This window comes from Poecilia reticulata, chromosome 11 (genome assembly GCF_904066995.2).
Source record: "Poecilia reticulata chromosome 11, P_reticulata-male-v2, whole genome shotgun sequence".
Lineage (NCBI taxonomy): Eukaryota > Metazoa > Chordata > Actinopteri > Cyprinodontiformes > Poeciliidae > Poecilia > Poecilia reticulata.
The window spans coordinates 5,929,225-5,952,514 of record NC_088840.1 but is presented as its reverse complement, the minus strand read 5'-3'; the positions used below and the strand labels follow the sequence as shown (position 1 = coordinate 5,952,514).

General features: G+C 39.1%; 1 protein-coding gene across 2 annotated transcripts; it reads left to right on the top strand.

Annotated features, from left to right (window-relative positions):
• Window positions 1-918: 918 nt before the first annotated feature.
• Window positions 919-16,049, top strand: ldlrap1a (low density lipoprotein receptor adaptor protein 1a). Of its 2 annotated transcripts, XM_017307307.2 has the most exons (10): window positions 919-1,178; window positions 8,280-8,422; window positions 9,121-9,233; window positions 9,313-9,427; window positions 10,885-10,957; window positions 11,060-11,155; window positions 11,843-11,970; window positions 12,152-12,186; window positions 12,412-12,443; window positions 15,234-16,049. In XM_017307307.2, the coding sequence occupies exons 1-10, from the start codon at window positions 1,094-1,096 to the stop codon at window positions 15,278-15,280; spliced, it is 867 nt and encodes a 288-aa protein (XP_017162796.1). In that variant the 5' UTR covers window positions 919-1,093; the 3' UTR covers window positions 15,281-16,049. The 2 variants fall into 2 exon arrangements, with proteins under 2 accessions (XP_017162796.1, XP_008419631.1); XM_008421409.3 differs by lacking the exon at window positions 12,412-12,443 and having other exon boundaries at window positions 932-1,178.
• Window positions 16,050-23,290: the final 7,241 nt, after the last annotated feature.

The window sequence follows — 23,290 nt, the reverse complement described above, 5'->3', positions numbered from 1 at the left end:
CATATGTGCTTCTTCAGTTCTCAATGGTTATTGGCAAAGGCAAGCATGTAGCCATCAGCTTAAAATTTGCAAGAGAGACATTTCTGTCCAGGAAAAGCTCAAAGGTCAGACTGTAATTTTGCTATTTTAAAGTTATTTCATCATAATTCTATGATTAATTGTCTTAAATGTTTTGGAATGTGGGGACATTTTTGTTTTTCAGAATCCAAATTTATTCAGGAAGTCCAGAAACAAACTGGTGATAATCTTGTTTGCCAGTCTCAGCACTATTCAAAAGTCAAATGAAATGACAACATAGCTCAGTATATAATGTAAATTGTTTGCCTTTGATGTACCAATACAACTGTCCAGATCTTGACCTCACCTGGGATCTTTGATTTCTCAAGCTAAATTGTAGAAGTAATGAAGAGGAAGCAGCACTTTTATACTCGCTGTATAAAAGTGATGCATTTGCTTAAAAAAAAGTGAACTCATTAAATGTTAACTTCTATCCATAAATAAAATCTGTCAATACTTTAAAATATATAAACATAGCCTATCTAGAATAGCGGGAAACATTTTTGTTTTGAGTTCCTTAGTAACTAAGCTTTAATTATTTTTCATTTGTTATTCTTAAATGTCGCCTCCCAAAACCACATTCCTAGCTTCCAAGTATTTTTGGAAAAAAAAAAATCAGAAAAACTTCCGTTGTGCAACGCGGCCTTCAGGTGTTGTTCGGATATATCTATTTCGCTGCCTGTAGTTGGGACAGCGTATTAACCTGACTGTCGGCGTGTTCTAAACAATCATTTAATCTTTTTAGTTTTAAAAAATACTATTAGTAGATTATTTTACGCTTGCCTGCAGCTACTCGAACCATGAAATATGAAATATGTCGACAGTTATTTGAAACTATATCATTTTAATTCAGACTTTTTATTTTCTTGAACTATCTCGAGAGCAAGACAACCGTTGTCTCCAATTGCACTCGAAAGCACCACCAGTCCATCTCTTTAACTCCCCCCGCCCCTCATCTCCAGTCAGGGCAACAACATTTCCCGTGGAATCCTCGCGGCAAAAACTTCACCGACTCTCTGCACTTCAGAGCACCGACATGGATGCACTCAGGTCGGCTGGGAGAGCCATTATCCGGAGCCCGAGCAAGGCGAAGCAGTCGTGGACCTCCGGCAGACACAGAAGTAAGACAGACAGTCGTAAAAGTAGCTGAAGACAGAAACGGAGACGGAATGCTAAAATAGTTCAGTATTTACCATGGCAACTTCAACGTTTACTTACTGGCGCACTTTATTTATTATCTGAGGTCAAAAACAGTCAGTTTAGTATTTATACCGTTCTTGTAACTTTATGTCTGTCAATAAAAAAGTAATGCGTATATTTTTTAAGTAACGTCATTTGAGTAGACTATTGTGAGGTTCAAGATAAATATGCCATTTCTATTTTAAGCAACTTTGCAGCGAAAGTATTTTTTGTTTTTCGTTTTTGTGATAAACCAATCGGAAGTGGAAGGGAAAGGATACACGGTTTGAATCAAATAAATAATCGAATAAATCTCCCTTTTTTTCTGTGGTAGCCATACGTTGCCTGACTAGCTAATAGAGGCCACCTGTGTGTGATTTAATCCCAGTATAAACCAGTTATTTTATAAAGGCTCCGTGAGGAACCCAGCAAAGACGTTTTGCCTTGTTTTAAGACCAAAATAGAGCTTCTTTTTTTTTTGCCAACATGCAAAATAACTGTTTCACATCACCATGGTGATAAATGGCAGTGACAGCATCGTGTTTTGGGAATACTGTGTTTCAGCACAGACAGAGAAACCTTCAATCACTCTCCCTTTATTTCACAGTTTTGTGTTCACCTGTCATATAAAACACCAATTAAAAACACTTTTAGTTCGTATTTGGCATGCAAAACGCATTAGTTTAAAATCTTTTTTTTTTTTCTCAGTGGTGGGACTTTAGGATTTTCACACCAAAAGTTTCTCAAGGCTTTTGTGATGTGGCCAGGATACAATGACGCTTCATTGTGTTGTTGATTTCCTCACAGCGGTGGCATTTGGGGAATTGTTGATGATCTCATTCCTTCAAACGACCTTATTCTTTCCACCTCAGTACCAGCAGGAGGTCAGAGGTCAGGGTCGCAGCTCCATTTACAGTGCCTATAAACAGTATTTATCACCCCCCTGGATGTTTTACGCTTTTTATTCCAAATCAATCATGATCAACAAAATGTGGCTTTTTTGACAAAAACAACAAATGTTAAAGGGAAAACGGATTTCTACAAAATAATGACAACTATATATTGTCATTATTAGTTTGCAACCTACCTGCTAATGCTAATAGACTAAAACTGACTTAACAGGGGTGAATATTTATGTAATCACTTATTTTATGTTTCAGTTTGATTTAATTCTCATGAAAGTTGTCAGTTTGATATAAATTTTTTTTTGTCAAAGTCAAATTTTGTTGCTCTTGTTTTCTTTGTAAAAACAATGGCTCAATTTCAGGCTGAGCTGGTTTAAAAACCAGGAAAGCAAATCTCTGCAAATAATAATTAGAGCAGATGGTATGACTATATTGGGTCAAGTGACAGTGTCTTAAATGTCTTTTTTTTTTGTTCAAAGTAAACACAGTCTTGCCCAGCAGCACATCAGCTGTTGGATGGAGCGCTCCATTAAGTTATAATTTAACTGTGACCATTTGAAAAGGAGTCAGATTTCTCTGAATGAGCTTGTTTGTTTGCCTTTTTGCTGTAAATGAACTTCTTACCCCTTCAGGCACTGATTACCCATGGAATTAGCAGGTTCATGGAAATGCAGGCTCTGACCTACTTGTAGGAAAAATGGAGTATTGTAGTGTAGACTAACAGGTGTTCCCCTGACTGCGGGGCAGGCATTCCTCACCGGCGCTGATCCATATCATCCATCCGAACATCCAGGTCTTACTGTGACTTGTCTGGATCAGCCTTCCAGTTTTCCAGAGAAAGATTTCAGCGGCAGCTTATCCTGCACCTTCTGCTTTGTGGAGACACCTGCCAAACTGAACGAGTTATCCCGACCCTCTCACCAGTCACAGTTGGCTGCGGCCCTCACTCCACTCAGGAATGACCTGGAATGTTGACTTGAATATCTATAGAAAGCAGACAGAATGCAACGTCACACGCCACATACACTGTAGAGGATGTTAGATAAGTTATTCTCCAAATAACTTGGAGGCTTTCTTCCAGTAATCGGATTCGCAAACGTCACAGCTGGATTTCTGCGCTCTGAGTGCAAAAGAGACCTGGTAGCATTGTCTTTTTTGTTGTTGTTTTTGATGCATTTGTCAGACCTTTATAAAAAGTCCCTTTCAGATCATCTGTTTACATGATCCACCTGGGTCATTACATTCCACGAATAATATATCTGTAATATCCACCAACCCCCTTCAACATGGGATTTTGTTTCATTGTTACGCTGATGATTGTCAGATTTATTTGCCCATGAAGCAGTAGGATGTCCACTCCATCAAACATCTCCTGGCATGTCTAGGTGATATTAAAGCTTGGTTGGCCTTGAACTTTTTAAATTTTAATGAAAACAAAACAGAGGTGATGGTGTTTGGACCCAGTGGCTCCTGTGAGTCCTCCTCTGTTGACCTGGGACTCTTGGAGGTATATTTTAAACTTGTTATTACAGATCTTGGTTTTAAGGTGGACAGTGATTTTAAATTGGACAGCCAAATCAGAGCCGTGGTTAAGTCCAGCTTTCATCATTTAAGGCGATTGGCATCAGTGAAATCTTTTCTTTCCAGGCAACATTTTGAAACAATGATCCAAACCCTTATTTCAACTCGACTGGATTACTGTAACGCACTTTATCTGGGAGTCAGTCAGTCGCTGCTCTCACGTCTGCAGCTGGTTCAGATGCTGCTGCACGACTTTTGACAGGAACTCGAAAGAGGGAGCATGTGACCCCTGTCCTGGCCTCACTTCACTGGCTGCCTGTATATTTTAGGATTCATTTTAAAATTCTTATGTTTGTTTTTAAATCACTGCATAATCTTGCCCCGGCTTACCTCTCTGAGCTTCTTCACCCATACATACCTTATCGGTCTCTCAGGTCAGCAGATCAGCTGCTCTTGGAGGTACTGAGATCCAGGAGGAAGCTCAGAGGGGACAGGGCTTTCTCTGTCATGGGCCCTAAGTTATGGAACGACTTGCCTTTGCAGGTTAGAGAGGCCCCTTCACTGTCCACTTTTGAAATTCGTCTTAAAACCCATCTATTTTACTTGGCTTTCAACTCCAGATGGATCTAGTTTTAAATTGTATGTTTTTGTTTTTAAACTGTAAGAGTTTTTATTTTTTTGTTGTTATGGTGTGTTTTAATGTACAGCACTTTATCAACTGTGGTTGTTTTAAAGTGCTTTATAAATAAAGTTGGTATGGTATGGTAATCCACCTGGCTCGTAACCACTACGAACTGTAAAGGGTTAAAATGTTAACGTGGAGTGAGTGTGAAGTAGTGATATAAAGCAAATATTTGATTTGATTTACTTTGTCAAAAACCCATGAAGACAGAATTAGAGGCCTCAACAATTGCCTGGATCAATACTCAGCTGGCAAACAGACCGCAGTTTGTAAGACTGAAGGACTGGGTGTCTGACCAGGTGGTGGGCAGCACAGGAGCACCACAGGGGACTGTACTCGCACCATTACTTTTCACTCTGAACACTTGAGAGTTCCGACTTCTGTCATCTATAGGAATGCTCAAGTGGCTTTGCAGTTGTTGGGTGTATCTGAGATGGTTAAGAAGCTGAGTACAGAGAGCTGGTGGACCGCTTTGTGGCCTTATGTGGAAACTATCATCTTGAATTTTAACAAAATAAAGGAGATGATTGTGGATTTCAGGAGAAATGTGGTTAGCTCAAACCTTATTTCCATCATAGAAGAAGAAGTGAGTGTGGTTGAGGAATAGAAATACCTTGGCGTTCATCTGGACAACAGACTGGACAAGAGATGCAACAGTGAAAACATCTACAACAAAAGACAGGGCATGCTGTACTATGAGTCAAGGCACCTAAAAAGGCTCAACAATCTGATAAAGAAGGTTGGTTCTGTTCTGAGGATGACTGTAGAACTTCTGGAGATGATGGTACAAATACAGGGCCTTCATAAAAACCTCGGTGGAAACGCAAAAGACTAACACTATGTAATCGCTGTCACCACAAACAGTAAAGACTGGAGGAACCCTTTGGTTTTAAAGGGCTGGAAAGCAAGCTAAACCTTTATTAAGACAACCAGTGTGATTAGTAACACGTGATCACCCTGAGATGCAAGACGGCTGGGTTATGTTCAACCGCTCTTGCTCTTGCTCTTGCCAACTCATTTAGGTTTTTGTCAGAAAGAGTTGTTCAGAAGATATCAAATATCAGATTTTAAGTGTTTTGTGAAAGTTGCTACAGTTTAGAGAGAAGTGAGATGACAGCAGGCGACTGGCTTTCCACCAACCCCCTTCAATGCCTTCCCAAAAACAAAGACCAGGAGAGGTCCAAAGTTGTAGGACCCTCATTGGTGGTCTCCTTGGTGATGCTGTGTTTAGCATAGACACACACAGGAGCCGGAAAGTGTGTGCCCCGTCGATCGGAACTTATTGGATCAGCAACATTGTTGTCATAGTGTTGAACAGAGACCCTCCATCCAGCTGAACACTGCATGTTGTTCTGAATACCTTTCTGTTCACTCCAGATTCCACTTGTTAACATCTGATCAAATCGTTGGACACGAACAGCTTGGCTTGAATTCCTCTTACATTTAGATGTAAAGTGATAACTTTGTGAGAAAATTAAAAAAGAGAATTAAAAAAAGAGACTTTTGTCTGAGCAACAAGTCAGGACTCTAATGTTGAAGGCAGAAAGGTCTCTGGTGGTGTCCCTCATCTGCCATTGACCCAACATTGGAGTGTTTCCTCATGGGGGAAAATATTATCGACTCTTCTTGTTTCAGACTTCCACCTTTTATTATCAAGGATACACACTGTGGAAAAGTTTTAAACCACTGCTACATATTTTTTACTCTGGAATTCCTGGAACATGCTCCAGATATTCTTCATCTGTCCTCTATGCTTTCTGGAGGTCTTTTAGTGTTATTCTGTGAACTTTTGCCTGCTTTTCTAACATTTTTTGCACCCAGTCATGGCTGCATTTGTCATGCTAAAGAAGGTGGAGAACTAAAAAACAAAAAAAAAAAACGTGTCTGGCCTGAAAAGATAGGTGAACCATTTATGACATTCATATCTTAAAGGAACAGACAAAATCAGCAGAAACCTTACACAAAACCCGAATGATTACTCATCCATTAACTGATTTGGAAATAGCTTGTTGGTGTTTAAAATATTTTTTCATTGGTCAAACTTGAAGACACAACACTGGTTTGTCCCTTGAGTTTTGGAGCCTCTTTATGCCTGAATGATTTAAACGATGGGGTAAAGAGGCAAATAAAAAAAAAACATTCTTCTAAAAACGAAGTACCAAACAGAACGTAAATAACAAAGTATCTAGACTTAAAGAAAGTTTGAAAGACTTCCAAGATACTGAGAAACGTGATCAAGAGCAGTTTGAAAGGTCAAACTAAGATGTTTTAAGAGAGTTGATCATTTGTCTGATACCCCAAAAAGTAATCTGTCTCGCTCAGACGCTCTTCGACCATCAAACTGAAGAAGACGTTTGTCTTTAAACTAGTCTATCTAAAATTGTTCTTGCATGTTTAAGGTACTAGTATCAAATCTTTAGGTTCCTTCCCTAAAAAACGTAACAATTACAATTTAACACACCATCTTCTTTCACAAGGTAGCAGAGCCAATCAGAAAGTTCTCGTTGGTTCTCATATTAAATAAAAATAAAAAAGAGTTTAGGTTGTGGCAACTTCATGTAACAGATTCTCTAAAATGTTACAAGACATACTGGAAGGTGAAATATTAAGAAAGACTAAATCTGAGATCAGAAAAGCTGTTAAATCTAGAGATATCATCATGGATTTGGCTTGAACAACATATTTCAAAAGAATAAACATTATTTCAACACAGTAGCTGAGGCGATATTAAAGTTTCATATAGTGGGGATTACTTGTCCTTTATTAACGGTAAGGGTTCAGCACGTGAACACAGCTGTCTCCCCTCACGTGTGGTTCTCGCAGCTGACCTTTGAACCCAGATTCGTCCACATTCTCAGGTTGAGTGGAGCCTGGTACCTGATCTGTTGGTGTGCTGTAGAGGTTTCCCAAAAAAGTGTAAAACAGGTTCTTGGAAACCAGACAGCGGCTGCTGTGAGGGAGGGAAAATAACATCTGTAATTACTCGCAAGGTATTGCTTCTCCCTTGGAAGACAGAAAAATGAGAGATAAGGTTAAAAAAACAAGTATTAAGGTCCGTCTGAAAGCAGGTTGACTCTGTGACTCGGGGCATTGATCAGTCAGCTTGTCACTTTAAGCCGGGGTTTAGTGGAACATATCTGGTTACTGACTCTTGCTATAAATCTTGAGTTAAAACATGTGACTGCACGAATGTGTGGTATGCCCTGCATCTCGCAGGAGATAAAGAAAACCTCTGGTAGGATGAATTTTGAGGTAAGGATCTCATCTTCACTAACACCTCCCACCCTTTCCCCCACTTCGCCGACTGCAAGGAAATCTCTGTAAACAGACACACGGGGTCAGGGCCACCAGGCACCACGCACAGCCTGATAAGAAACCACATGAAGGCACACGCCGTCCTTTCAGCTCATCCAGTTTTAATTTCATAACTACCAAACACACCATTTTATTTTTTTTAACCCCTACCGGTCATGTTGGGGCGTTGCGTGCTGCAGTGGTTGGAGCAGATGTACCGAGTTCAACTCTTGTCTTCGGTTACTTTGCCCCATTTGTGTCGTATTGTTGTCCAATAAAGGCCTGTGGTGCCAAAGGATAAAAACAACAACAACAAAAAACCCTATCATACTCTCAGACAAAAAGACAATTTCCTCTTATCACAGACTGTCAAAGTCCAGGTCACCTCTGTAAATGTAAGTTATCTGGGTTTTTTTTTTTTTTTTGGGAGATGAAATATTTACTTAGCATCCACAGAACCTTTTACCCAGATACTCTGTTTTCGACTTGTTTTTTACATTTCCTCCAACATGCAGCGGCTTAAAGAAAAAACTGTATTTTTATACAGTAACATAAAAGGAGATCATTCTAAAAACTGTACTTTGGTTTGACAATTTTAGATTAAAAAATAAATGCAACACAGCAACCCTTTTCCGTTGTAGAGCTTCCAGAGAACTGGACAGATACTCGGGAGACCATTTTAGAGGGGATGACCTTTAACCTCCGGCACCTAGGCATGACACTTGTGGATCAACCCAAGGGAGAGGAGCTGTCGGCGGCCGCTGTGAAGAGGATCGTTGCTACGGTCGGTGTAAAAGAGCTCCAGCTTTTCTTTTTAGGGGATTTAAACTCTCATCTTACTCATCGTTGCTTATGTGCTTGTCTCATAGAAATTGTTGGTGTTATAATATTCATACTCTGCAACATGATATTGATGAATAATAATGTACTTTATTGAACTGTTATGTTAGAAGTCCAAAGTAGTGGGTAATTGTGAAGTCAAAGAAAAATAATTTTCAATTTTCTTCTTGCATCTAAAAGTCTGAAAAGTGTGGTGTGCATTTGAATTCCGCATCCCTTTACCTAATCAACAGATTTCTGGCCCTGTCACATAAAACGCAATGCATACACACAGTCAGACCTAAGGGCAGTTTAGTGAGTTCAGTTAGCCTGGTATTAGATTAAAATATATATTTTCTTAAAAAAAAAAAAACAGTTTGAAAGAATAAAATGCATTAAAGTCATTTTGGACATAGTTCAGAGTAGGTCCAGGATGCATCAGTGAATCGGTTGGGCTCAGGTGGATAGACGCTTAATGCTTGTTTCCAAAATACTGAAGATGGCTAAGCTTTTCTTATCTTCATTTTCCTCTGGACAATCAGAGTCGACTACAAATAGATGCATGATGGTCATGCGACGTTGTAGAAACACCATTTGCTTGTTGATCTGTGTATAAAATTCTAAATGCTATTAAAATCTAAAATTTGTGTTTGTGCTGCACAGACTAAAGCCAGTGGGAAGAAGCCCCAGAAGGTTGCCCTGAAGGTTTCCCCTCAAGGGATCGTGGTGCTGGACAGATCTACCAATAAACTCCTGGAAAGCGTCTCTATATACAGGTGTGATAACGAAGCAGCGATGGAGCGCAGGTTCAGAAAATCTGTTAGACCTAAACCATCCATTCCTCTTGGCCTGCAGGATATCCTACTGTACAGTGGACAAGCTGCATGACAAAGTGTTTGCTTACATCGCTCAGAACACCCTCAATGGGACCCTGGAGTGCCACGCTTACCTCTGCTCCAAGAGAAAAGTGGTACGTTCTGTGTTTCTGTTTTCATTTTACTTTATTAAGATTCCTGTAATAAATTCTACAGTGAATTTTGCCACACAAAAAAAAATACAAATACAAGAACAAACAAACAAATAAAAAATACCACTTCTTCTTTGCCAAATGATGGTTTAGGCAAAAAGAACCAAAACAAAAACAAAATCACTTTTAGCAAAAATAACTTGGGCCATCATTTTAGGAAGGTGACAATATTCTAATTAAAAACTATAACATTTTGTAAAGAAGTTGCATTTTATTAACATCTTGGCCTTCTTTAAGATTTGGTTAAAGTGTGAAGAATGAAAAAAGGGGTGCGAGATATGCACCCAGAGGAACACCTAATGCCTAGATAACCCAATTTTATTAACATCCGTGTACTATGGCAAGTGAAAACATCTGACATCCTCCAATCAACTTAACATTTACCACAAACCACTTAACAAGTTCATGTGATCTGTAACTCTGTGAAGAAGACGGTATCAACCAGTCACAACATATTTACAAGGCAGAAGATGTGAACTGAATTCCAGGAAATGACTTCATCACTGCTTTCTTCTGTTAATGTTTGTCCCTTGGATGACATGATGGATCATTTCCAGCTTCTCCTTTTGTCCAAACTACAAGACCAGTGGACAGACATACATGGCTGACCGAAGAGTGACTAATTTCTCAGGAAAACCTCCCTCCTGCTTTACATGAGTAGTTCTACTGCCCTCCCAAGTGCTGATAAAACTTGTGATTAAAACAACTGTTTGATTGTATATATCAAACGAATACAAGTTACTTGATACTTAATTATAAACCTAGCAGATTTAAGAATAAAGTAATCTTTTAATTTTACCAGCATGTTTCTTTTGAATGTAAGAATCTGGTGGAGTTCGCAGTTGAATCTGTGCTAAAGATTAGGGTAATGGCAAAGAGACCTTCCAATATCACACACCTTGAGCTCATCAATAATTGTCAAAATACCAGTGGAAACAATCATTTTGTGCTTAGCTATGACTCTGTTCTCAGAGGAAACTTTTCCTTTGACTTCTTATATGAAAGGAAAACTGACTATTAATCAGATGCAGTGTGTCTGGAAAGCATTAACACCACTTCACTTTTTCCACATTTTGTTATGTCACAGTCTTATTCCAAATTGCATTGAATTTTTTCACCGAGTTCTTTGCAAATTTCTTGAAAATATAGAACTATGAAATCATATTTATATTGATGTACTTTATGTAGATACACAAACTTCAGCGTGAATTCAAACTAACACTTTTTTTTCTTATATTTGGTTCAATGTGTACTTCTGGTCCTTTTCCCCTCTTCAGTTAAGTAAATCAAGGTTCATCAATCTGTTGATTTCACTGAATAAAATGTGTGCTGCCATATTCTGTTAGGGTTTCCTGTCACAGGGCGTCATTAGCTCTGCTCCTCTCTTGTGTTTACTCCAGGCGCAGGCAGTAGCCCTGACAGTGGCCCAGGCCTTCACAGTAGCCTTTGAGCTCTGGCAGGTGGCAAAGGAAGGTGAGGCAACTTTCTTCTCTCTTTTCCCCTAAATGCATCTTGAGGTTGATAACGGCTGTAGGTCCGGAGGGTTTTTATGTGAGGTGTTTTGTTTTTTTGTAGAGAAAGGTGTGAGAGTTAAGTCTGGTTCTGCGGGAGAGGGAAGCAGCAGTTCCCAGTCAGAAAGGTCCAACAGTCTGGGGAGTCTGAAAGGAACAGGTGAGAGAGTACTGGGACATAATCTCAGTGAAGTCGAATCTTCTGTCACTCTCTTATTTAAAATGTTAGAGCATCTGGAAATAAATTTTACACCATACACAATATAGGCACAGTGTTGCACATTGATTAAGGTACAAAACCAAGTAGCTTTCATTTTCTTCCTGGTGACTTAGAAGAATCCATTGATGCCAATGTTACGTTTTTTATGCGAACAAATATTTTTGTTATTTTAGTTCTAATGATAACATTTCTTAATAAAGTGCTACACTATGCATGCGCTCTGTCTGCAGTGATGAAGATTCTTTCATATCAACATGTATGGAGTGGATTTATTTTCTAAATAATTTTTTCCTTGGTTGCCCAAATGCGATCCACCTTTCTTATGTCGGTCTAAACAGGCCTAGTCAATCAGTTACTACGTAATTATGTAGTTTTCTAATTATCTGCAGTCTGAACAGTCATGTCGAATTGAGCATCAACACCTGCAGAGTTAGGGTAGTCTAAGGCTGCATACAGAGCACAAAACAACTGGTCCAATCATTGGATACTAATAAAAGTATCCTGATAGATTAGCTGTAAATTTTACACCAAACAGACAAAATACAAAACAGTAGTGAGGCACATTAAACAACAGATGTTAAAACATTTGAATACATGACAACAGTCTCTTATTTTCCATTCATTTAGATGCAGCCACAGAAATCCTTTTGGACTTAGAGGATGGTGTAAAGGTGTTGGTGGAGAGTAGTGGGAATACAGGCGGCGATCAGCTGGATACAGACAGGCCCTCACAGACCAACAACAATCCTGCCTCGGTACGATCTTCTCTGACTTGTTTCTGTTTCACAGACTGAACAAGTTATCAAATATTTGCTATTTCAAAGCTTAAGAAAATGTGAGATTTCTTAGGGAAGTTGCTGCTTTTATAGAAACTATCACAAACTGGACGTAATCTTTCGTGGCTGATCATTGATATCCTTTTTTTCTTTCTTCCAGGAAATGGAAGACAGTTTGGATGAAGCCTTTTCCAGGTGGGATATAAACTATGAGCATTTTTATTCATCCACAATTAACCCGTGTTGATTCCTGTTGCAAATTCAGCCTGTCAAATCAGGGTTTTCGTTCATCCTGCTTGGCATCACGGCGCCACCCACTGGTGATTTCTATGTACTGCAGCCTCCAAATCTGTGATTTCTCTACAAATTGGGTACAAAACGGGTAATTTTGCTCAATCTGCTGTGTGTTTGTGTCTCCAGTTGTGCTCTGGATAGCTATGGTTCATTTCCAGGTAAAGTTAAGCATCGCAGTCAACCATGAGTAGTCTTAATCACTAACCTAACCGGAATCCGTTTCATTTAATCACTACCAAAGCCAATAAAACTGTTTATAGGTCAGTAATGTGTGTCAGTAGTTTGCAGTAGCTTCTGTAATCTTTCATTGCTGTTCTGGTGGGTAAATTATCCACATACTTCAAACGAGACAAATGACTTTAAGTCTCTTATCAAGTTGTGTCACATTACGACCAAAATATTTATGAAGATTTTGTTTGATATATCAACACAAATTATCTCATAAATGTGGAATGAAAAAAATGATGCATTTTTCAAATAAAAATCTAATAAGTGTAGTGTGCATTCACTGTGATGAGCCTAAATAACATCCAGTTCTGCCGTCAGAACTCGTCAGAACAGAACTAGTCATATTGCACAAAATCCCGCTGTTAGCACATGTTAAAAGCAATTTGTGCTTTTAACATGTAACTGCATATCGTATGGTCATTGTGTGAACCGACTTGAGAAGCAGGAACTTTATTGTTAAACACTTCCTGTGTTTGAGTGGCTGGTCTAAAAGTGGAGCAGTGGGAAATAATTTTATATCAGGGTTCAGGCAACCTGAATGTTTCCTATATAATCTTTTGTAACATTATTATTCTACACAGTAAGTGGATGTCTGCAGCCAGTCCAGGTCTCCCAAATCAGAACAAATGAAGTGGAAACTAAAAGGAGGCATCATGTTCTCATCAATTTGAGCGTTTCCGCCTCCCATTCACGAGAAATCACGAAATGTTCCTGAAAAGATATGACTCACCTCCGAGGTCTATTCATCAAATGGCCTCATGCAGCAGAAATAACCAATTGATGTCATTTTAACCAATTTTTCTTTGAAAGCTCTAGACCTCGTTTTGGAAATAGCTGTTACTCATTTTTTGAGATAGCTTCATAGAACACCAACATAAACCAGGAATAAATCCAGGTTAAGGTAAATCAACTTATCTTAACCTGATTTATTTAAAGTCCAGTTACTGAATGTCTAACGAGCATCAAAGTCATACAAGCAAAACCCTCCACATCCTTTGGCAACAAGCCGTTTCTCTTGTATCCCACAGCTACTTCTCAGCTGCTATAAATATTTACACTAATCAACTTATGTCCCCATAATGTGGTCAGCCAGAGTTCCAATAATTTTGGCGACTCTGGAAAAGTAAAATGTTTGACTTTATAATTCTTCAGGACTGTATTCATCTGGATGTAGAAAACAGGCTGGGTTTCTAGAGATCATTTGTTCCAAAATATAAAACGTGTTCATTTTTAAATAAAAGTTGCATTTAAAATTTTTTTTTTAAAGCTAATCTAGATATCCTGACATTATCTTCACTATAAAGTATGGCTTGTGGTGGTAGAGTGTGTGCAGTTAGTATCTAACTTGTAGATAACAGTCTTAGCATCTTCCTGTTGTCTTTAGTTGTTTCCCATAAGCTGAATATTTGTTTGCGAGTGCCCCCTAGTGGCGAGTAGCTGAGATGGATTCATAGAAAAACAAGTCAAGCAACCTGTACCCAACAATAATCAGTACTGCTAGTGATGGGCAGTGATGACTAAAAAGTTAGTTGTCCTGAGTCTAAAGAGCTAATCATAAGCTAACACTAAAATGCTACATCAGCATAGTAATTAGTAGACGCTTATGTTAAAATGCTAATTTGATCCATGTCGACACCCACCATGTGTCAGTGATATGTCTTATATTGCCCTCTATAGGGCCAAATTATATCACAATTTATTCAACTGAAAGTTTACAAAACAGCCAAGTATATTAGCGCTTTATAATTTATAGGGAAAAATATATTTAGGCAAAGCTAGGTGTTCAAAATGTGTTCAAAGTTAGCAATAACGCAAAAGCACTAAACAAAGAGTTAGTGCTGCTATTAGCAGACCACTGGAAGTGTGCCCACTATTGATTATTGACTGGGAAAAAAACCCCATTAGACATAAATATGACATCAGTTTGACTTTTGTCGTGACTTTACTCAGACCTTCCCTTAACTTTTAGTTCCAGTTTGCTAATTTAAACTGACGATGCTAAGAGAGTTTTCTATTAGCTGCTTTTCCAACTAATGGAAAACTCTATTAGTTTCTATTAGAGTTTCCTCTTGAAACCCATTCAAGAGGTCTGAACTTCCACTTCAACAAACAGAAAATGCAGCAAAAGACTCTTGAAAAATGTAGTAATGAATGAAGTAATGGGACAGCTTTATAACGAGAATAGACCCAGCGACTTTTAAACCATAAACCCTTTAGAGTTTATGGCTTAGAGTATGGGAGGGTGTTACTTTTAAAAAAAAATATATATATATTTTTTTAAAGTGAGAATGAATTGGATCATTTGATTAGGTTTGCTCATCTAAATGAAATATGATTTCAGAAAGACACTCTTTCTGGCATCTTTATGTGACACAGAGTGATTACACTTTAGTCCTAGTGATGCACCAGTGGAACCAGCTGGCTTCAATTCAAATTGGTTTTTTCTCAAAACTAAAACACAAAACAGAAAAATATGCTGCATGTTTTTTGATATTGATAGCAGTTTTGAATAAAACAGAGAATACTTATCCAGCACTTATCTATATTTATAACAGAACATCCTATTTATTGAATCTATGGACATTTGTTCAACTCTAAAATCTGGTCGATTGACTGGTGTAGCTCTATGTAGTATTTTAACCCAACTTCAGACACTTATCAGGTTTAAAGACATATTTACTCATTTTCATTTCTCTTTGTTTCTTCCTACATTGACTCAGACTGGCAGCATCGCGTACTAACCCCCAGGTCTTGGACATTGGGGTGATGCCCCCAGACTGGCTCACCGAACCTGACTGGGACAGCACTGACGGAAGCCCTCACCACTGTTTCAGCGCACGCAAGGACGATCCCTTTGGTTTCTAATATCTGATCTCAGCACAGCAGAGAAGGAAGGGCAGAAACTTTTCTTCCTTTAACGTAATCCAAGATTTACCAAGAGTCAACAGTGAGAGCACAAGGGAACAAGCGTGGTCCTCGCTTCTGCACTTTTCTCATGCGCAGTTCTTGCTTCCTTGTGCTCAGTCTGCTGCATCTGCGCACCAAAGCAATAATACCATCCCATGTTAACACTACGCATAATCTGCTGTTACGCTGCAAACGACCTGTAGTGGAGTCTTTCGGCATAATCAGTATATGACGCAGCATTCGTTCACCTAATCAGTATTTGTGGCCGCAGAAGTGACATGTATGTGCTTTGGTTACATTGTATAGTTACGTTTTTTTGTTAAATGCATAAAGTAGGACAGTTTAACCTGAAAATCAGACCTTCAACCATAACAAGGTAATTACTGTTTTCAGTTGTTATTCACTTCCTTCATGGGTTTATTGTGTAGCTTTGGCCTTTCTTTGCCAACACATATTCTTCTGTGTATAATCAGAAATTTTATTCTATTTATTTATGTCCTTTGCATATTGTAGTATGCCTATATTTCTCACTGATGCAATGAAAATTCATGTTGAATGACCGTCTTAATGAACGTTTTTTTAATCAACTGGCTTTGTACAGGAATAAAATGTATTAATTAAATGCCTAAGGTTTTTTTTCACATTCTTTGACTATTAACATAAATTTTAAAGTTATTTGTATTTACCCAAGAAGCTTGTTTCTGGTTGGAAATGACATTGGGATCTCTGAATATGAGAATGAACTGAGGGGCATCAATCTTAGAAGAACTTTTTTTTTTGTTTTACTTACATTTTAAGAAACAATTCCAAGTTGAAAATTGTTCATGCTTTTCTCTATAATCACTTGGCAGTCTTCCACGGCATTAAGGTAATCAAATCAATAAACTGCAAGTTTTCAGTTCACAGTTTGTCACTGTTAGAATTTGGTCATATATCCAACATATAAAGCCTCCAAGAAAGCTCATTTAGAAACTTAACATTTATATTTTCAGAAATGATTTACGCTTTAGGAAACCTTTCAGCATTTGACTAAAATACTAATGTTTTCAGCACTAGCAGCTGGTAATGTGTCTGTCATGACTGAACGAACTGAAGCTGATCGCTTAATAAACTGATGCTCTACAGCTGCAGACTGCGTGAATCACCCAACATGCTAAAAGGTAAAGGTGTGTGAACATAATCACAACCCAGATTGCAACAGTAACACTGTTTTCAGCACTTCTGATTTTAGGAACCTTTTTGCTGACCACTAGATGGTGCCAAACACTTACAGTCTTGGAGACATTCTGTGTGTATCACCCAGAGTCTGGCAGTGGTTCTTAACCTTTTTTGAGGTACCAAACCCACCAGTTTCATATGCGCATTCACTGAACCCTTCTGTAGTGATAAATAAAATATGATCCCCCCAAATTCAAGACATAGGGGTGACCCGCAAGATCACCTAGTCTTCTTAAAAGGTAGAGTCTCTGAGAACAGTTCTTCAAAATATAGTCAGTGTTTTCAGCAAAGTTGAGCTGACTGTCCAGGAACGACCCAAGGTATTTAAAATTTTCCACAGTTTCAACAAGTTGGCCATCGAGAGAAACTGGAACCACTTTAAGGTCTTGTTTAGGTCATTTAATTAGCTCTACATTCTTAAGAGAATGGAAAAATTAATAATAAAGACTTTGCGGTATTCTGATTTAGTACCGGTAATTATATTCGTTGTGTTATCACCCCACGGCACTAGAGGCAGCAGCAACCCCGAAAAGATGCGACTATGGAGCAGATTACAGAATTTGGTAAAAAAAAAAAAACCTGTGAGCCTGAAGTAATTAAATACACAAGTTCAAATCCCTGCTGAGTGGAGCTCCTTCAATCAGGGCTCCTCCGCAGCTCTGATTGGCTAAGCAATGTAACGTGATCCTCTGCAGCAAGTGATGGCAAAGCGGGGCGTCATCACGACTTTACACAAGTGTGTCTTTACCTCCGCCGAACCCCTGAGACCGACTCATCGAACTCCAGGGGTTTCGTCGAACCCAGGTTAAGAACCACTGGTCTATGGTAAGCATCCACCACCTTGGTTTTGCACTGGAACAGTACTGATACTGATTTATGACACAATATGCAAAAAAAAAAAGGGTTAAAGGATCAGACACATTAGTCATTTAAAAATTAGTTTCTTACTAAAACGGTTTAGCTTTGATCTGAATCATTTTGTTGCAGGAGCGCTAAAGCTGTGTGGTGTTTACATTAAAATTGTTGGTCAAAACCTCACAGGGGAGTGAGTGGACGTGAGTCCTGAAACTTGGAAAAGAGTCTAGACTTTTGACTTGATGAAATCATTTCCTACTTTAACAGCAATGACCCCTCAATCCTTTGACTTGAAAACAGGAGAGACAGAGGATGATTGTAACACCTTGTGCTTCAGGTTATCTGATTCCTTCAGTTTTGGAGATAGATGTTCTCAAACTGTTATATAAAATGGTATGAAGCGAAAGAGCAGAGATTTGCTTCAAACTATTATCATCAAACTTTAAAACATCAGAACTCAGTTTATTAATGAATAATCACAACTTACAGAGCATTGGTCTTACTGACTAAATCTACGCAAACCTGACAAATCCACACAAACTCATTCAAAAACCCAAAATTAAATATTTAGCTTTTGTGACATAGTGTCCTTTCCAAGATCTGCATTAAAGTGTTGGGATTCACCAGAATTTATGTGATCTATTTTTCCCTCTCACAGCTTCCTGATGAACCTCCCCTGCAGGTAACCCTGGACCAGGATGATGGTGATGAACTCCATTACTTTGTAATTATTGTGTTCATTTATGATTCTGAAGAGGATGAGGTAGAGGAGAATGATGAGGTGGGGGGTAGAGTTAGTGGATAAGGATGGTGATGAGGTCAAGGTAGAGATTGAGAATGAGGATGTTGTGGAGGTAAACTTGGAGGATGAGGATTTTGAGGCGGCATATGATCACTCTCTTGAAGTTTTCAGTGAGGTCTCTGAGTCTGATGCCATTAACTCTGAGGAAGAAGAGGATGACAATAAGGATGGCCTTCCACAACATCTTTGCTTGGTCCAGACCTTTCCAACTTCCGACTCCAATGGAACGATGATCTCCAGGATGAGCTTCTGGACCTCTGAGGATGAAGGAGAGCTCAGAGTTGATGAGGAGTCATCGTCAGAGGAATCAAATGTTTGTTCTCTTTTGTCATCTGGGGACTTTCTTAAGTCACCAGTGAGGTATCTGGTTTCAATATCATGAGCTATGAGGACAAGAAAGTTGATGAAGACGAGGATTACCTTTCACCACATCTTCGGTTTGTGCAGAACATTCCTTCCAAACTCAGGAACCATGAAAAGCCTCTAGAGAGTGAAGAAGACCACTCACTTTCAGGGACTTCCCCATGCCATCGGGTAAGTGTAGAACTGGACCTGGCTCCCTCGACATCTGGCCCTCATGTCTCCAGAAAGAGGACAACAGAGGTAAGGCGCTGAGGAGGACAGAATTTGTCCTTAGACGGTCGTTCAGGGGGAAAGCCTTTTCCCTCATCCTCTGGAATGAAGAGGCACTGCAGAAGAACATAAGCCTTCAACTTCTGCCATTGACTCATCTTGGAAGGGAAGTGGAGAGAGCTAAATGTACTTTCATGAAAAGATTAAGATGGGAGATTACAGGGCTAAGAAACTGATTACCCACATGGAAACAGTCACTGCACATTCTGGAGATCATTTCTACTTTATTGATGTTTTTTTTAGCTTTCAGTGCCAGCAGAGGGCAGTCCAGGGCTACATAATGAATGGAACTTTGGAGAAAAGAAAAGTGTTAATTCAGTTTTTGTCACATCTTCAGTCAATTGCACCTGTCACCTCCAGACTAACTTATGCGTGTTGAGGCCATCTTCTTCCTAGACGGACCGCCTCCTGTCAGAACGATCTGCGCAGCACTACAAGCACAACTTTATTGGCTCTCAGAAATCCATGCTGTGACGTGCTGAGGATGTGGTGTGGTGTGGTAGCTGGAACTACAAACCAACGGAAAGCATACACCAGACACCAGCACCTGGCTTCATTGGGTCCCACTCAGCACACATGCTCCCACACGTTCCCTGCCACGTTCTGTATTCGCCCCGTGTGTGCGAGCTGCTCTCTGGAGGGTTGAAAGTCACGCGGTTTCCCCCTTTGCCCCCCATAACAGGCTTTGGCTCACTGAACCAGGGGCTTTTTTACAATTCGTCCCGACAAGCTTACTTAACCACCTGCATTATTTAACAGTCTTTCCTCAAAGGGAGCTCCAACTCTCTGTAAGTTTGATGAAAGTCTGCACAGGCAGAAACAGCCAGGAAATATCTCTTTCTCCTCGGAGAAAGGTACAGATACCATAAAGGGTGAGAGCTAAAAAAAAAAAACCCTAATGTGACGAGGCAGGAAGCTCAAATTTCGGCAAATTAATACAATCAACTAAATATTTTATGTTTTTCACATTTTGTGCCATTACAGCCACACACTTCAATTTGTTTTACAAGAGCTTTAGCAGTGGTAGTCACACTTCCGCTAATGCTCTGCCATTAGCATTTTTTTCATTTAGCACTGTTGCTAACTTTGAAGTAGTTTAACAATCTTAGTTTCCACTTAATTAGTTTTTCTGGGTAAATCCTAAACTGCTAATTTACTTAGCCGCTTTGTTCACTCTCAGTTGAATGTCAGTTTTGGTTCACTGCTCTTCAAGTAGTTGGACTTTTATATTCATGCTCTTATTTTGAAGTGGGTGAAGACTGTTTACACGGCAGTCCCGTTTCCTCTTCTCACGTACTCTCTAGCTGAAATAACTTTATTTAAATCAAGAAACACAGGAACAAGATAAAATACGTATAGTAAAAAACAAGATATAAGTACATATACATAAGTAAGTACTTATATATAGTACTTAATATATAGTACTTATGAGTGTAAGTAATTACATGTAGGACATGTAAATTATAATGTCAAATTTTAAGTGATGCTCAAAGGTTTTAGTCTTTGAAGAGGATACATGATTCAAATTGAAGTTAGCACTTTAGCATTAGCTTCTATTAAATACCATGGTATGGTATTTATGGTGGTATGGTGGAAATAATGTTCAGGAATAGCATTTTAAGATTAATTAATTTTCTTAATTTTTTAAGCTAGCAGTGCTCATCATTGGTGGATAGATGCAAGGTTATAATTATTGTAAAGTAGAAGGAAAATAAAGTTCTCAAGGTTTTTTCAGTCCCCTTTTTTCCTCATACACTAAAGAAAAGACAGTGCAAACAATTTTACCTTCAGAAATCACCTAAAAAGCAAAGGGTCCACATTGTGTCATTCACAGAGAAACACAGTAGCCTAGTCAGAGAAAACTGTTTAATGTAAAATCTCAGGGAATACAGTTTCATCTTTTCAACAATGGAAAAAAAAAACCTCACACCAACATAAGTCCCGTTTAAAGTTTCCCACGAGCGAAGCCGTGGACACATTACACTGTAAGAGGTTAAAAAAGTTCAGCTGTATTAATACTTTTTAAAGGTATTGCACAGCCTTCATAAAAACAGTGAGGTTTTTGCATTTTTTATGCAATTAGGCTCCCTGTTATGTAGGACTTTTGCACAAAAAAGTGAAAGTGCATTTTCTTCCGGAGTAAACAGAGCACAAAGAACATGAACCCAATAACGTCCAGACAAGCATGTCTCATCTCCTCAAACGCAGGAAAGAAACGGATGTACGATATTCTGTAAGATGAAAGGAATGGCAAGACTCTTTGTTTGGGAGGAATCCCATTACCAGTTTGATCTCACTTTTATGTCTGCTTGTTAAATTCAAGCCTCCAGGCAGCAGCAAAGTTTATCACTCTAAAATATGGAGAACAGCAGCAGCCATCTGAGCTGTGTGTATCCCACGGTCCTGTGTGCACCAGTTCTACACTCAGTTTTTCTTTTTTTTTTTTTTTTTTTTGCTCTTTTTTCTTTTTTGTTGTTGTTCATATCGGCTAGAAGCCGTGTTATATTAAACACATGCAGATCCATAGAGCATGCTCTTCAGGATGTTATTGTGTGCTAAATTAAGTTTTGAGACAAAAGATCTCTGAAAGGTCTGCTTCTGTTATGCTATCATCTTTAGTAGGATGAAAATGGAGAGAAAACCCAACCCCAGCTATGAAATCTACTGTGGATCTCAGAGGGGCTCTTGGGTCGTTTTATGTTATATACAGTTAAAAAGATTTGGGCCAACGAGAGAAACTCCTGCTTTTAAAATTGAAAGCAACAAAAATAAACGTGATGGAAAAGATTCATCTGCAATCAATGCCCATTTTGTTCACGTCTAATAAATCTTGCGTGTGCCGTAAAGCGACCAACCTGCAGTGATTATTCATCGTGGCAGCTGTACGCGTGCTCTGTTCATCCTTTTGTCTAGGCAGAGTGCGCATCTTCATGTTATCACCGTTATTTTTGACACCCGCATCACATCAGACAGGCACTGTAACAAAGGTGTTGGCATCATTAGGCTCCATCAGCCTTCTCTTGACGTCTTCACAGTCATCGTCCGCCGTTACGTGAACTTCATTCATCAGAAATCCAACATCAGCCTTTCCTCTGACGCGGCGCCATTAGCTTCGCGTGCGTGTCTGAACACCTGCTGTCGTCGGCTCTCTGGAGCTCCGGTCTAATTTATGTGTTTGGTTCCACAGGATGCCCTGGAATGGCTGGAAGTGGAGGTCTGTCTGCGTGCAGTTGTGTGTGTGTGTGTGTGGATGTGCGTGTTTATCTGGGAGCGGGTGTGTGTTGTTGGGGATTGTTATATTGATACACGGTGCCTGCAGATGCAGCCTCATAAACCAGCCTTGAGTTTCCAGGCCTGGCCAACATTCATTGCAATATAACCTTGTCACAGCCCATATGCCGGAGGCCAACTTTGGCCACCCTCAGCCTTCATTAGCATTCAGACAGACAACAGCTGTTACTGCCAAACTCTTGAGGCGATCTGATATATTGGGTCGCTGCTGGAGTGTCTTAGAGATTCAGCCCTTCCTTTCAAATTGATGCACATGATGCAGCTCGGCAATAAACACATTTATTTTATCCATTGAAACACATCAAGTTTGCCCTGAAACCAGAAAATGCAAAAAATAAATAGTTTCTTTCCATCCATCTTTTTATCTAAACCTACGTTTTTCTTAACCCAACAGTCATGTTTTGGGATTTTGGGATGAAAAGAGAGTACCTGGAGAGAACCCATAAATGCACAGGGAGAACATGCTAACTATATATATATATATATATATATATATATATATATATATATATTTTTTTTTTTTTAATAGTTAAACTCTCCAAACAAATAGGTTTATAGTTGGTGCATTGAACTGGGTGCTAACCATTTGCTCTTACCCGGCACCTGCCTGTTGGCCTCACATGCTGTTATTTCCAAATTATGACACTTGCTCATGCACCTCCACATTCTTGTAACGTTTGACATTTTTTAACACAAAGACATGTTGGTCAAATGATGGACTGGTCTAGCATCAGGCTTAGTAAGTCTTCTGGGGGAAATCTTAAAGCTAAAGCCGTCTGATTATGTGTCATAAGTAACTCAGTTTTGCATCCTCTACGACACCGACAAAAGTTGACCTCAGGTTTTCCACGGCACCCTTAATGTGCCATATAAAAAATGCAAAGATGTAAATGACCATTAAAAAAAGATTCCTCTGTTAGATTTCAGGTGTCACCCTGCACCTTCTCCCATTTAGCGAAATATAATTATGCACATTTGAAAAAGACTCTTGTCAAAGGCCAAGGCTGGCGCTTCAAAAACAATTATTTGTTTGATCGGGTGTCATGTAGCAAAGCAGCTTATATAAATATT

What these genes read in the sequence shown, in the direction of transcription:
- ldlrap1a (XM_008421409.3), top strand. Translation starts at nt 1,094, where the DNA reads ATGGATGCACTCAGGTCGGCTGGGAGAGCCATTATCCGGAGCCCGAGC. An exon ending in GAAAGCGTCTCTATATACAG is followed by an intron (nt 9,234 to 9,312) that starts GTGTGATAACGA and finishes CTTGGCCTGCAG; the next exon opens with GATATCCTACTGTACAGTGG. An exon ending in GGGGAGTCTGAAAGGAACAG is followed by an intron (nt 11,156 to 11,842) that starts GTGAGAGAGTAC and finishes CCATTCATTTAG; the next exon opens with ATGCAGCCACAGAAATCCTT.